General features: G+C 56.9%; 5 protein-coding genes across 5 annotated transcripts; all 5 read right to left on the bottom strand.

Moving 5' to 3' along the window:
* Positions 1-670: 670 nt before the first annotated feature.
* Positions 671-1333, bottom strand: LINJ_33_1630 (putative elongation factor 1-gamma; the record flags this gene model as incomplete). Its single annotated transcript, XM_001468207.1, has 1 exon — positions 671-1333. One exon carries the CDS (start codon positions 1331-1333, stop codon positions 671-673), a length of 663 nt encoding a protein of 220 aa, XP_001468244.1.
* A 767-nt stretch (positions 1334-2100) lies between these two features.
* LINJ_33_1620 (hypothetical protein) lies at positions 2101-2697 on the bottom strand (the record flags this gene model as incomplete). The annotated part of the gene is made up of 1 exon (XM_003392689.1): positions 2101-2697. The coding sequence occupies one exon, from the start codon at positions 2695-2697 to the stop codon at positions 2101-2103; it is 597 nt and encodes a 198-aa protein (XP_003392737.1).
* A 1067-nt stretch (positions 2698-3764) lies between these two features.
* On the bottom strand, positions 3765-4310 carry LINJ_33_1610 (conserved hypothetical protein; the record flags this gene model as incomplete). Its single annotated transcript, XM_001468206.1, has 1 exon — positions 3765-4310. One exon carries the CDS (start codon positions 4308-4310, stop codon positions 3765-3767), a length of 546 nt encoding a protein of 181 aa, XP_001468243.1.
* A 2607-nt stretch (positions 4311-6917) lies between these two features.
* On the bottom strand, positions 6918-7529 carry LINJ_33_1600 (conserved hypothetical protein; the record flags this gene model as incomplete). The annotated part of the gene is made up of 1 exon (XM_003392688.1): positions 6918-7529. The coding sequence occupies one exon, from the start codon at positions 7527-7529 to the stop codon at positions 6918-6920; it is 612 nt and encodes a 203-aa protein (XP_003392736.1).
* Positions 7530-8874: 1345 nt separating this feature from the next.
* LINJ_33_1590 (conserved hypothetical protein) lies at positions 8875-10773 on the bottom strand (the record flags this gene model as incomplete). The annotated part of the gene is made up of 1 exon (XM_001468205.1): positions 8875-10773. One exon carries the CDS (start codon positions 10771-10773, stop codon positions 8875-8877), a length of 1899 nt encoding a protein of 632 aa, XP_001468242.1.
* Between the last annotated feature and the right edge of the window lie 1244 nt (positions 10774-12017).

Here is a 12017-nt window from a genome sequence, read left to right as displayed (position 1 = left end):
GCCACGCGGGCGAACACTACTGTAGCACGAAGAGATTGTGCGATGAAGATCACATGCTCACAGAGAGAGAGAGATGCAGGCAGACCGACGTCCACACAGACACTCGCTCATAAAGGGAAGATCATGCAGGTCTTCCATTCAGGTGCCATCGACGGCAAGCAATCTTCACCGACAGTGATCATCCACTGCCACCGCGAGCAACTTCGTGAAGCTCGCATACAGGGAAAGAAAGAGCTGAAAATGTACGAAAGAAAACGAACAGAGAAGAACAATGCAGACGAAGACAACAAAAACAAAAAGAAACATAAGCGGAGCGCACACCCACACAGAAGAGTCAAAACAATGCACAGGCCTCGATGCCCCCCCCCCCCCCCACCCATTCTCCTCTCCTCTCAGGCAAAACGCAACCATCAGAGGTAGACGCGGAGCAGGTAGAGGGAAGGGGGAAGGAAGAGGACTTCTACGAATGTAGGCGGTGAGAGAAAAATCATTGCCAACACGCAAGCACAGATGTAAACGGAGAGAGCGGTGCACGGTAGCGGGATGAAGAGAGAAAGAAAAGGTGGCCACGAGGCATTCTCAGCCCGAATCTGTTTTCGCTTCTCGGCACCGTTTCCGAGTCTTGCACACTGTGGCAGTAGGCGGAGAAAAAGAAGGCGACACGCCGCCTCTAGCTGCGCAGAGGCCCGAGTGCTGCGCCCTCCTTGCGCATCATGGCGTGAATCTTGGGGTGGCGCATCACCGTGTTGTAGTGGCGGTACACGGCGCGGTACTCCTTGGAGAGGGTCTGGCCGTGCTTGCGGTTGCAACGGTACACCAAATGGATCGAGAAGGCGACGGCCACATCGGCGATGGACAGGCGCTCACCGACGAGAAAGGTGCGCACGCTCAGCACCTCCTCCAGTGCAGAAAGCACAGCCTTCACCTTATCGAGGGCGTCCGCCGGTGCGTCGCTGGTAGCCTTCTCGTACGCCATACGGATGTACGGCATGTTCGCCGCGTCGATCTCCGTGCTAGAAAAGTCGATCCACATGTCCACCTGACTCGCCTCGAACGGCGTGCGACCGTAGGGGTGCACCGAGCCTTCATTCTTCATGCGCGCCACGTAGCGCAGGATTGCATTGGCACCGAACACGCAGACACCAGAACCGTCACCGGGCTCCAGCACCGGGTACTCGCCACACGGGTCGCAGAAGTTGAGGAAGTCAGCGTCGGTGCTGGCCTTGTTCTCGTCACACGGCTCCGCGGTAATCTCCACACCCGCGTACGCCGCCGCCGCGAGAATCTTCTGCGCTGGAGCGTTATTGGCGTTCTTTTTGTAGAGCAGATGCATCGTGAAGACACGACACGCACAAGCAGACGCACGCAGATGCGACGGAAAGGAAGGCAAGCAAAACGGGGCAAACAAACGAAGTATCGAGGAGGAATAGCCGCCGGTCTCGATGATGATATCGTGCTGACGTTAACGGTAGATAGAATGGGGGGCAGCGGTAAGGGAGTGGAGACGAATGGAATGGTGGTACCACCGCTGCGAATGTGAGAAGGGCCCGTGAAGTCGAGCAAGACTGAAAGGGATGCTGCTGGCTGTTGCAAAGAGACGCGACTAGTGCGAGTCTCGCACACGTGCTCCTTCCTCTTTCCTTGCTTCTACTGAAGTGTGTGGAGGCGGCAGGTTTCTACTGAGAGACAAGAGTTCACCTGCGCCGGAGCAGCACGTCCGCCGAGGAAGCACACAAGTTTGAAGCATACCGACACATGGATGCGCGCGTGTGTGTCGAAAAAGGAGGGGAAGGTCGGGAGAGAGGAGTGCGGTATTGCCACAAAGGCATGTTGCAGCATGATGCACAGTCGCGTGGGTGGCCGAATCAGTCTGCCAGGAGCGCAGCCAAGCCTGCAGAAGGGCTCCGCATGCGTTCATGAGAAAGAGCCGAGATACAAAGCATCGATGCTGCGAAGAAGAACGCTGCCATCCGAGCTGTCCATCAGAAAGACGAAAAAACGCCCGAAGGAAATGAGGGCGTGCCAGCGACAGAGGCGAAGAAAACATATACACAATGTTGGGCCAAACGCGGCCAGCCACCACTCACTCCTCTTTTTTTTTCAGCACGAGCGCGCACTTGCTCCGCCCCGGGAACGCTCGCCCTCGTCTGCGTCGAGCAGCGCATGTGTGTGCGTGCGTGTCTGTGGTTCAGCGATGCCACCTTCGCTACATGCCGTCAAGGCCAACGTGAAAAAGAAAAACAGAGCATCATCTCTTGCAGAACGCAGAGCACGAGAAACGGATTTGTGCTCACAGTGTAGGAGATGGCTATGATGAAGCAGCGGTGGGAGTATGAGTGCGTCGGTGATGAGACACCCGGAAAGCGTGACTCTGCTCGTCGACCTCGCGGAGAAACCGCAGAGGTGAGCGAGGAATGAGGGGAAGTTGCGTGCATATGCTACGGCTTGAATTACGCCGACTGAGAAACACGCATAGACACCTAAGCTCGCAACAACACGTATGCTGATGCAATCCGAGCACAAAAACACAAAACGGTTGACCGTAACAGAGGTGCGCGCCTCTCGCGTTCCCTCATCGAGGCTACAGATAATGGGAAGCCCAAAGAGACATTGATAGAGTGAGTGGGGGCACTGTGCGATTGAGTTGCATGCACGTGCGTGCGCACACGCTTCCGTGTTGGTGTGTCTTGGAATCATTGAGAGGTGAACCAGGAGAGGACGAAGAGGATACGAAAAAGGAGTAGCAGAATGGGGTGCACGAGCGCGAGGCAGCCGTGAATAATGAGGTGGGTGGTTGCACGAAGCGCTCCTCCATTGACACAGGGGGAGGGGCAAGAGAGCAGGCAGAGCTTATAAAGATGAGCACGCATCGAGTGCCTTGTGCTTTTTATCGTTTGATCTGACTCTCGAGTCTGAATTTAAAAGTCTACACGGGCGCGAGTGGAAATCCAAAGGTGACGCATCTCGACTGAAAGCACATACCCATTGCAGAAACACGCATCCACGCGCCACGAAACACACGCAGTCATGTTTGAGACACAAAGCCGGTGCCTATGCGAGCGTGGCGATATGCAGTCGCTAGAGAGCTAAACGGGGGGGGCAAGCACAACACCAATTACATGGCGGTTAGGAGGGCTAAGGCACCCCCATGTACAATCGGTAAGAGGCGATGAGTGCGAGAGAGGGCGAGAACAACAACAGCAACAACAAGAGATCCAACATTGACATCGCTTCAGGAGACAAGAAGAGTAGAGCCATGTGGAAAAAGAGCGCCCCCCCCCCAACCTCCCCAAAAATCACGAAACACGATTTACAGTGACACATACACAGACTTGTGTAAGGGCAATCAGTTTCGGGAAGGGGTAAAAAGGCAAACAAACTCACATGAGACATGCAGACAACCGTAGACCGATGAACATGTCGAAGTGTGGAGGGTGAATGAGGAGGGGGAGAGGGGGGGGGAAGTGCTCGCAATGCCTCCAGCTTCAAGTCATTTGTCCAAATTCCTGCGGTGGAGCGTTATGCATCTGCACACAATATACGCCAGCCGAAAAGTGCACATACACTCACAGACTCAGAGGTCTTTCATGCGCCTCGGTCCCCCTATTTGCGTTCATGACCCCTTTGCATTGTGCACCAGGACGCGCCCGCAGCGCCATCCTAGCCTCTCCTTTTTGCCCGATCTCTTCTGTGCATCGCCGAGGCTAATTCATTGAAGGCGGGAGTGGTGCCGGTCTACCTAGGAGTGTGGTAGCCCATCACCGCTACACAAGGTCGAAGGCGGAGTCTTGAATGGGAGGACGGCGCATCGACGCATGGCCGACCGACACACCAAACGATGTCAGCAACAGCCAGAAGATGACAGAGCTGCCGCTGGTGAGGTAGAAGCCGACAACACCGAATACAATGAGCATCAGGTACAGCTGCGATATCGTGAAGGCGCGGTTCGCGATGTACACCATCTGCTCTTCTTCCGAGGCACCTTGAGCGGCGAGGGCGGCCACCATGGCGGAACGACTTCGGATGAACAGGTACCATGTCACCATCAGCACGGCATACACTGCAAACGGCAGGTTGATGAGAAGGATGTAGGAGGAGCACAGCAGCGACAGCACCAAGTAGTTGGCGTAAAAGTAGGGGAGATTTCGGTTCAGACGGTTCACGGTGTCCGTCACCCCAGAGGGCGAGTGGAAGAACGTCGTGTCGAAGAACTCTGACCACGGACGGAGGGCCATAAAATTGCGCATCACGTGCTGGCGACTCACATGGTACAGCTGCTGCACCTTGGCGGCGATGGAAATTTCAGACATGATGATGGAGACATAGCTGGGCAGCGGCTCATCACTCGCGGGGTACGCAAGAGAAGCGCTGTGAGCCGTGGCTGCGTCAGTCGACGCGTCCGCGCCGGCACTGGGAGCCGAGCCTTCCACAAAAGACATCTTCCCGATCATGTCTGCCTTTGCGGGTTTGAAGTCAGCCATCCTACGACGTAAAATATGGCTTTTGCCGAAAAAAAAAAGTATGCTGCTTAGGAGTGGGAGCTAGGAAGCAGGTGCAGAAGCCGAAGGGCGTATATGCATGTACTTGAGAGGGAGAGGTAGAGGGGCTAGGTACTCTCTAGAAACCGAGGTGCAAGAAACGGGAAAGAGGGCTGTTACAAGCAACAAAAAGACAGAGAGAGGCAAATGAAGTGTGTCTGTGTGTGTGTGTGTGTGCGTCGTGAATACTTTTCCCGCGCCAGCGTGGGAGAGAGCCGAGACGAAAGAAAGAGAGGAGAGAAGGGAGGCGGATAAACGGAGGCCATTGAGCGAGTCCGCATATTGGTCTCCATAGACCCGACTTCTGGGGGCGGTGGGTATGCAACTGGACCGCTTACACATTGAGGGCCATCCCCGCAGGAATAGCGCGCCTCTCATTCAAGAGCATCGATACGTATATATATACACACTTGTTCCTGTGCGCACTGGCGAGAGTGCGGAGCCGCCCGCTTTTTCAGCTTCCACTCTCACCACGTGGAAATGTGAAGGGGTGGGTGGGGGCGTTACTCGGGAGCCACGGACAGTGAAACCAACGATAGAGGCGGGCACCATAAGGTTCCTGGGGACCTTTCGCAGAGAACAATGGCTACGAGAAGCAGTGCTGACAAGCAGAACAAGCATATCACTTCCACTGGACAAAGAACCGGAAAACTCGGCCGCGCCCCCGATTTCATCGCGCCGTTGTGTCTCGAGGAATACGTACAAAAGTTAAGCAGAGCAACGTGTCTTTCCTTTTCAATGTACCTGTTCCGATACAGAACGCGAGTCAAACTCCACTTTAACCCCCGGCCCTGTCACGAGCCCCAATCGCGTGGCGCGAGGTAGCTGTGAACACACGCATTAAAGCAATGCGCCGACTCAGCCACCTCAGCACAGGCTCGGCGTCGAACTCTATCCACACCTGCCGCCTCGATGGTTGCCTCACAGCCGCTCACCCATCATGCTGGTCGCCACGTGGCGCGCCCCCCCTCTTTGGGTGGTGCAGGCTCCTCACTGTCAGACCGTGTGAGAGGCAGGTGGAATGCGTTCGAGTCGCGCTGCAACTCTGCATATCATCTAGATTATAGAAACGTGCTCACTGTCGCAGGTAGGTTCGACGCAGCGCCGTCCACGAACTGACCGCCCACATCAGCAGCGATGCATCGCTCTGACTTCCTTATGTCGTAGGCACTGGACCCTGTCACCACCAGATGCGGTGCGGCATTGGCCGTGGATAGGGAAGGGGGGGCGGCTGCCTGGCTTCTCCCTACACACAGGAGATACTGTGCCCTACGATACCACGCGCTGAGGCGCTCCCCCGTCATCCGGGTTTGCTGATGCATAGATAGGGCGTGCGCGTGTGTGTGTGTGTGGAAGGGGTGAGCCTCTGCGCGACACGCGATGAAATGCAGCTTCGACCTAAGAAGGGAAATACGGAAGGGAAGATGGGAACGGAGGCGATGACTGTTACACAGTATATTCATGCACCTACGGCAGTTGTTGCTTGTGTGTGCGCGCATCACAGTCTTGGGTAGACACAAACACAGCTGAGCGTAATAGGACTGCAGCCCTTAACGTTGGCTGCCGTCTCCCTTCACCCTCATCTACGATGGGCTCGTGCACCCTCACGCATACACAGAGCACAGAAAAAATATACGGCCACATCATTATCTAAGAGGAAGGAGAGAGAGGCTAAAAGCAGAGCTTGACAATCGCCGCGGAAAGGGAGGAAGCGAGGTGCGAACAAAAAAAGGAAAAGAGCACTGTCGAGGAAGAATGCACGCACGAGCCCACCTATCCTCGTTTACAGTCGCCATGGCCTTTGTAGAACACTTCCAGGGCACAAAAGCGTACAGTCGAAGGGAAGAGGAGCGTGAGCAGCATGCGCCGATGGAGTTGCATCGCAGTCGTCCATCTCCAGCCACACAGCTCTTTCTTTGCGTTTCCGCCATTTACTCATTCATGTATCCGCCGCCTTCTCACCTGCCTCCATTCCTCCTTCACGCGAGGACAGGCGCACACGACAGTGGTTGTGTCGGTCGGTGCAACACACGTACACGTACAAAACGCACGCGCCGTGGGGAGGAGACACGGCTGCAAAGGGAAGGACAGAGACGAAGCACTCAAACGGATGCCATCCACACTATAGAGCAAACGTAAAGGCACGAGTACTAGCGCAGAAAACAAAAACAAAACGCCGTCAGCACCGGCAGTCCATGGCGCGCACACTTGCAGAAAGAGAAAGGAAACGCTGCAGCGGGGGGCGCCTCATTCTTGCCATCCGAGCACAGCGCCACTGTAGCGTGTGAAGACGGCAAGTAGCTTTTTTCCCAGCGCCGTCTCGATCCACTGCTGTTGTCGCCCGGAAAAATATCTCAACCGTCAGCGTTAATCCTTTGCCTAGCGCTTCGCCATAGCCTGTGCCACCCGCTTTCGCTCCCGCTCCACGGCGCGCCGGCTTTCTGCCGCCTCGTCGGCGCACAGGTCGCCTTCCAGGTAGGCGAGCACCAGAATAACCAGGCAAATTGCGTACTGCACCATCTTTGGCCGGCACTTCTCGAGGTCCTCGTCGTCGAAGTACGTGGGCTTTCGCATTAGTGCATGGGGAACAATTATGCAGACGTTCAGCAGGAGCACCCACAGCAGCGTGCGCAATCCGTTGAAGAACATCAAGAGCATGACAAAGGCGAACACGAGCAGGTGGCCCAGCTGGCGGTATCTGATCTGTTGACCCAACACCACCACGCTATCGCCGTACTCGTGCGTTTTCTTCTTGTGCATTCGGATGGAGTGGATTATCACGATGGCTAGAAAGGTTACAACGAAGAAGGGCGTGTTGCACACAAAAAGAAGCGGCATCGTGACTACGTAGAAGATTTCAATGTAGTTTGAAGAGTAGTATGGGATGTTCAGGTTGAGCCGCCACGCAATCTCCTTCGCCTTGCGCGGCAGCTCCATCTTGTGAATGTCAGCGAAGTCCGTCATCCATGGCAGACGGTCATCCTCGATCATCTTGTAGAAATTGCGCAGATGCTGCACGTGGCACCCGATTTCGTCGCGAAAGGCAAATGATTTCACGTTGGAGCTGCTGAAGTAAGACACGGGGATGCTGCCGAGTGAGCATGTTGTTCGTTTTGCGCCAAATCTACTGCTGTCGCTGCCGCCTCGCTTCTCTGATTGGATGGCCTGAGGAGACTGGGGAGCACGGAGAGCGCTTCTGTTTTCATGTGCACCGAGTCGCTGACGGTTATGCTGGAACGCGGGTAGTGCCATGTTACCGGGGCGTTCCAAGAGGTCGCTATCCTCGCTTTCGCCTTCGCTGTAGAGGTCACTGCAGCTGTCGCAACTGACGCTGCCGCCGTGGCCACCTCGGCGTTGCCCGGACGTGGCCGCAGAGATGCCCGGCGTATGTAACTGCCTCATATGCTCGCACTCAAGGTGCGCAGAGGAGAAGGACGGCGTCTCCTCGATGCTCATAGACGCTGGTGGATCAAAGTTCGTGTCGCTCGCGCCTTGGAGCCTACCGCCTAGCATAGGTGAGTCTGATGCGTTGGACGAGGACATTGTGCAGGGGGCGGCATTGATATTCGTACTTCCTCTTGTCGCGTTTCGCAGACGGCTCCCTTGTCGATCACGTATGCGCTTGTATGTAGCCGTGCAGATGCCGAACCGCTGTTGTTCTTGATGTGGCGCCGTAGGTGCAACCAAGGCGCGAGAAACTGCACCTCGAACGGAACTCGCGTGTGCGCCTGCGCTTCGCTTGCGGCTTTCCTCTTTTCACGAGGCGGAACAGAGAACCAAAAGTTGTCAAGCACACTAGCAGCAAAAAACGTTATGAGATCACGCGTGCTGAAGAACCGACTGAGGCGCGAAGAGAGGCGTGCATCGAGGAAGGCGGTGCGAGCGTGGGTGTTTAGGAGATGATGGAGCGGAGAACGACGTCAAAGAGAGTCGATAACGACACGGCAGATGCCTGTATCGCATAGATGTTTGATCACAACCGCCATACGCAGCAGAGGGAGTAGGGCGTGCGTGTGGGAAGGGGGCGTGTGCCTACTACGGCAGTTGAAAAGGTGGCTGCCACACATCGAGGCATACACGTTTATAAGCTTTCAGAGTGGCCTCTTTTCTCCTTGCCAATGCGTACATTGCATACCTCTGCGGTGCCACTGTGTGCGTCATCGCCCTACGGCCACCTCGACTAACGCGACAGCCTTCTTTGCTGACGCACTCCACGGCCAAGAGCTCCGTTGAACAGCAGAAGGGGAAAGAGCCAAATGCGAACGCGCGCACTCCTCAAGGCGACAAAGGCCAGTGAGAGCGGGAATACGCTGTCGCTCCACCTTGCGTTCCACCTTCATGGCTTCAAATCCTGTACCTGCTGCTTCAGGTGGACAAGCACAGGCGATGGAATCCACTGCTCCGCGTGCTCTTGCGTCAGGACAGCGCATGCGCTCTTCATGGCACTAGCGCGCTCCTTACCTGGGGCCGGACAGGGGGCCTCACGGTGGGTGCGCCAGCGATGCTGGCCGTCGCGTCTGCCGTCGTGCACCTGGCCAGCGAGATCGGAGGGAGACTGCTTGGATCTCAGCATGCCGGGATGTGTCTGACAGAACGCGTTGAAAAGCTGCACAGCAGCTTCCCACTGCCCAGCCTGCCGAAGCAGGCGCAGCTGAAAAAGAAGGACGAGAGCAGGATCGTGCGCTGGCGCCGCTGCGTCACGAAAGGCATCCAGAGCGCTTCGCCAGTCTCCAGTCCAGAGAGCGGCGGACCTGGCACGCGTAACTTTCGCCGCTGAGGAGGAGGCCGCCTGCTGCGCCTCTGCGATGGCCCCGCCCTCCCTCGCGGTGGTGTTGCGCAAGACACACGAGGCCACGTAGCTGCTGAGCTTCGCGTGCTTCAGAAGCGGGTAACGCAGGGCAGACTCTTCTCTCCGCAAAAGTTCCCACCAGAGCAGCACCGACGAGTAAGCGCCGGCATCACGCAGCGTCATAACCAATGGCACAGCTGCCGACGGTGTCATCGCAGCGCGCGCTTCTGTGTCGAGAAGAAGCTCAGCCGCCAGGTCACTGCGCCGCAGCCGGTGACACGCCTCCGCCACAACCTTTATGACGACACTGTCCAAACGCAGCACCCTCGCCGTGGCACGTGACGGTGGCGTGCGCGTCAATGCTGGTGAAGCCCCTTGCGCGCTGCCACCACTCCTGTGCAGCAATACGAGCGTGCGCACCAGTTGAGCTACTTCGCCTCGTCGGTTATGCTGGAGGAGGTGCCGCAAAAAGGCGGTGAAGAGGTGTCCTGAAACGCACTCCGCCGGAAGTCGCCGTAGAAAGGTGAGCGAGGTTGCCCAGGCATCCGCGGCTTGACTGTTGCTGGCCAGTAGCTTGGTAAGGTCATCCTCTGCGCGCTGCACATCCGAGGCGGCTCGCGCATACAGTGAATCGGCGTGCGGGTCGGAGACCGTTTTATTTCCAGGCTCGCTCGAAGGTCTGTGTGATGCGACCACGTGTGCGTCTGAGATGCCGCGCAGAGCCGCGTCCGATAGCGCCGTCAGCTGCTGTATGGCGGCTTCTGTTTGCTCTAATGTGGTTACGCCGGTGCAGGATCGGCGCCGGGGAAGCTCAGCGCGACACCATCGCAAGAGGTCCTCGACACATGCCGTTCCAGCATCCGACTCGACAGAGGATGCGGCTACAGGGGCAACGAGCGGCTTCGTCAAGGCTCGACCTGCCGGTTCTTCACACGGCGACTTGCCCCGTCCGCAGAGGCCTGGCGCGCTGCCAAACACGCAAAACGCCTCTTCGGCTAGCGCCAAAGCGCACTCAAAGGACATATCTTCCGTTCCGCCCCTCCCAGCACGCGCAGATGCAGTCGGTCGTGTGACTGCTGCAGCGTTGCCTACAGCTGCTGCTGAGCTGCCGCTGCAGCAGGCCGTCAGGACATGCTGGTATGCCCGGACGCGCGCTGCCAGATACGCAGACGAGTACGGTTTGCGCCCCCGCGCGGCAAACGGCAACGGGGCATCGCGCAGCACCGCAAGCGCAGCCATCCACACCCCCTTGCTGGAGAGGGCGCTGGAGAGACGAAAGAGGTTCGAGGCCACCTCCGCCGCAAACGACGAGCCGGCACTGGTGCTGGCGCTGGTGCTGCTACTGCTGCTCTGACTGGCTCGAGGGAGCTTCAGTGCACTGAGGGCTGCCTGCCACTCACCCTTCGCTACGCTTGCCTCGATAAAGAGTGTGACCACATCGCGCATGACGAGAGGCTTGAACAGACTTTACCGTGGAGAGAGGTGAGGGCGGGGGTAGGGACTGCTCAAGGCAGCCACTGGAAGTGATCGATAAACTTGAATGAATGCGGTGTGGGCGCACTTGCGTGTGTGTTCATGGTCCATGATAGCCTGATTGAGAGAAAAAGGAGAGACACAAGCACGACAGAGAGGGCCAGGGATGCAACAGTAAGGGAGCATATCTGTCAAACAGGCGGGAGGCCTGACAAGGAGCCACAGCGGAGTGAGTGCGAGGGGAGGAGTGACAAACACGCCTCATTTGTGTGTGCTGAGAGAGCTCGAGTATGCTCCAGGGTGGGTATGTGCGTGCGCGGTAGTTTGCTCTGCGCCACGCATCCGCCCCCTTCCTTTCAAAGGGCACACGAGCAAGACAGTCACTGGGGCGCGCCGCTGTAGATCATTAAGAGATGCAAGGACGAAACACTGCTGCATCCGTTTTCTCTTTACACTAGAAAATGCACGCGTTTATGGGGGAGGGGCAGCACACCAAGGCGCTGGTCACCGTATGCGTGGGAATCGCACTTAACGGAGAGGGGTCAATGTGCTGCCTCTACCCCCCCCCCCCCACACACACACACATGCGCCTGCACACACACGCTCGCCACCGCAAACGGTGCAGGCGCCTAAGGTACCTTTGCTGATGTGCATGCGCCGGTGCCGAAGGGGGAAAAAGAAGGATGAGGGCGCTTTCATGCACAGCACACATCGACCCACGTCTTCGCTGCAGAGATTGGTGCACTCTTGCAATCTCTGCATGCATCTGCTTTTTGTTTGGTCTCCCCGGCGGGTTGTCCGCTCTCGTTCTCGCTAGCTCTTCCTCGAAAAAAACCAACAACGAGGCAGCAAGAACACACAGCACAACATCTGACGCTGGAAGTAAAGACATTGGCTGCTACTGTTTCAGGCAAACCCACACACGACATGTGTGCCATCAAAAATCAAATCCTCTCAAGGAGGAAGTAAGCACGTAACAAAATAAAAGCAACAGAGGTGCCGCATGTGCAGGCAGACAAGCGGTGACGCAAACACACACAGAGCGACAGAGCAGCGAAAAGACGAAACGGCAGCCAAACCAAAACAGTCGTGGACCCGGGACCAGAGAGCATTACACATCTGCCCATGCACACCTTGCAGACTCTATCCCGGCACTAATGATGTACACGCATGTGTTTGCGTGTCCCCCTTGCCCACCTGTATCGTGCACGCGGGTG

The sequence above is a fragment of the Leishmania infantum genome, chromosome 33, assembly GCF_000002875.2.
Source record: "Leishmania infantum JPCM5 genome chromosome 33".
In the NCBI taxonomy this organism is placed as follows: Eukaryota; Euglenozoa; class Kinetoplastea; order Trypanosomatida; family Trypanosomatidae; genus Leishmania; species Leishmania infantum.
Note: the sequence above shows the minus strand (reverse complement) of the source record. Positions and strands in the feature narration are given on the sequence as shown.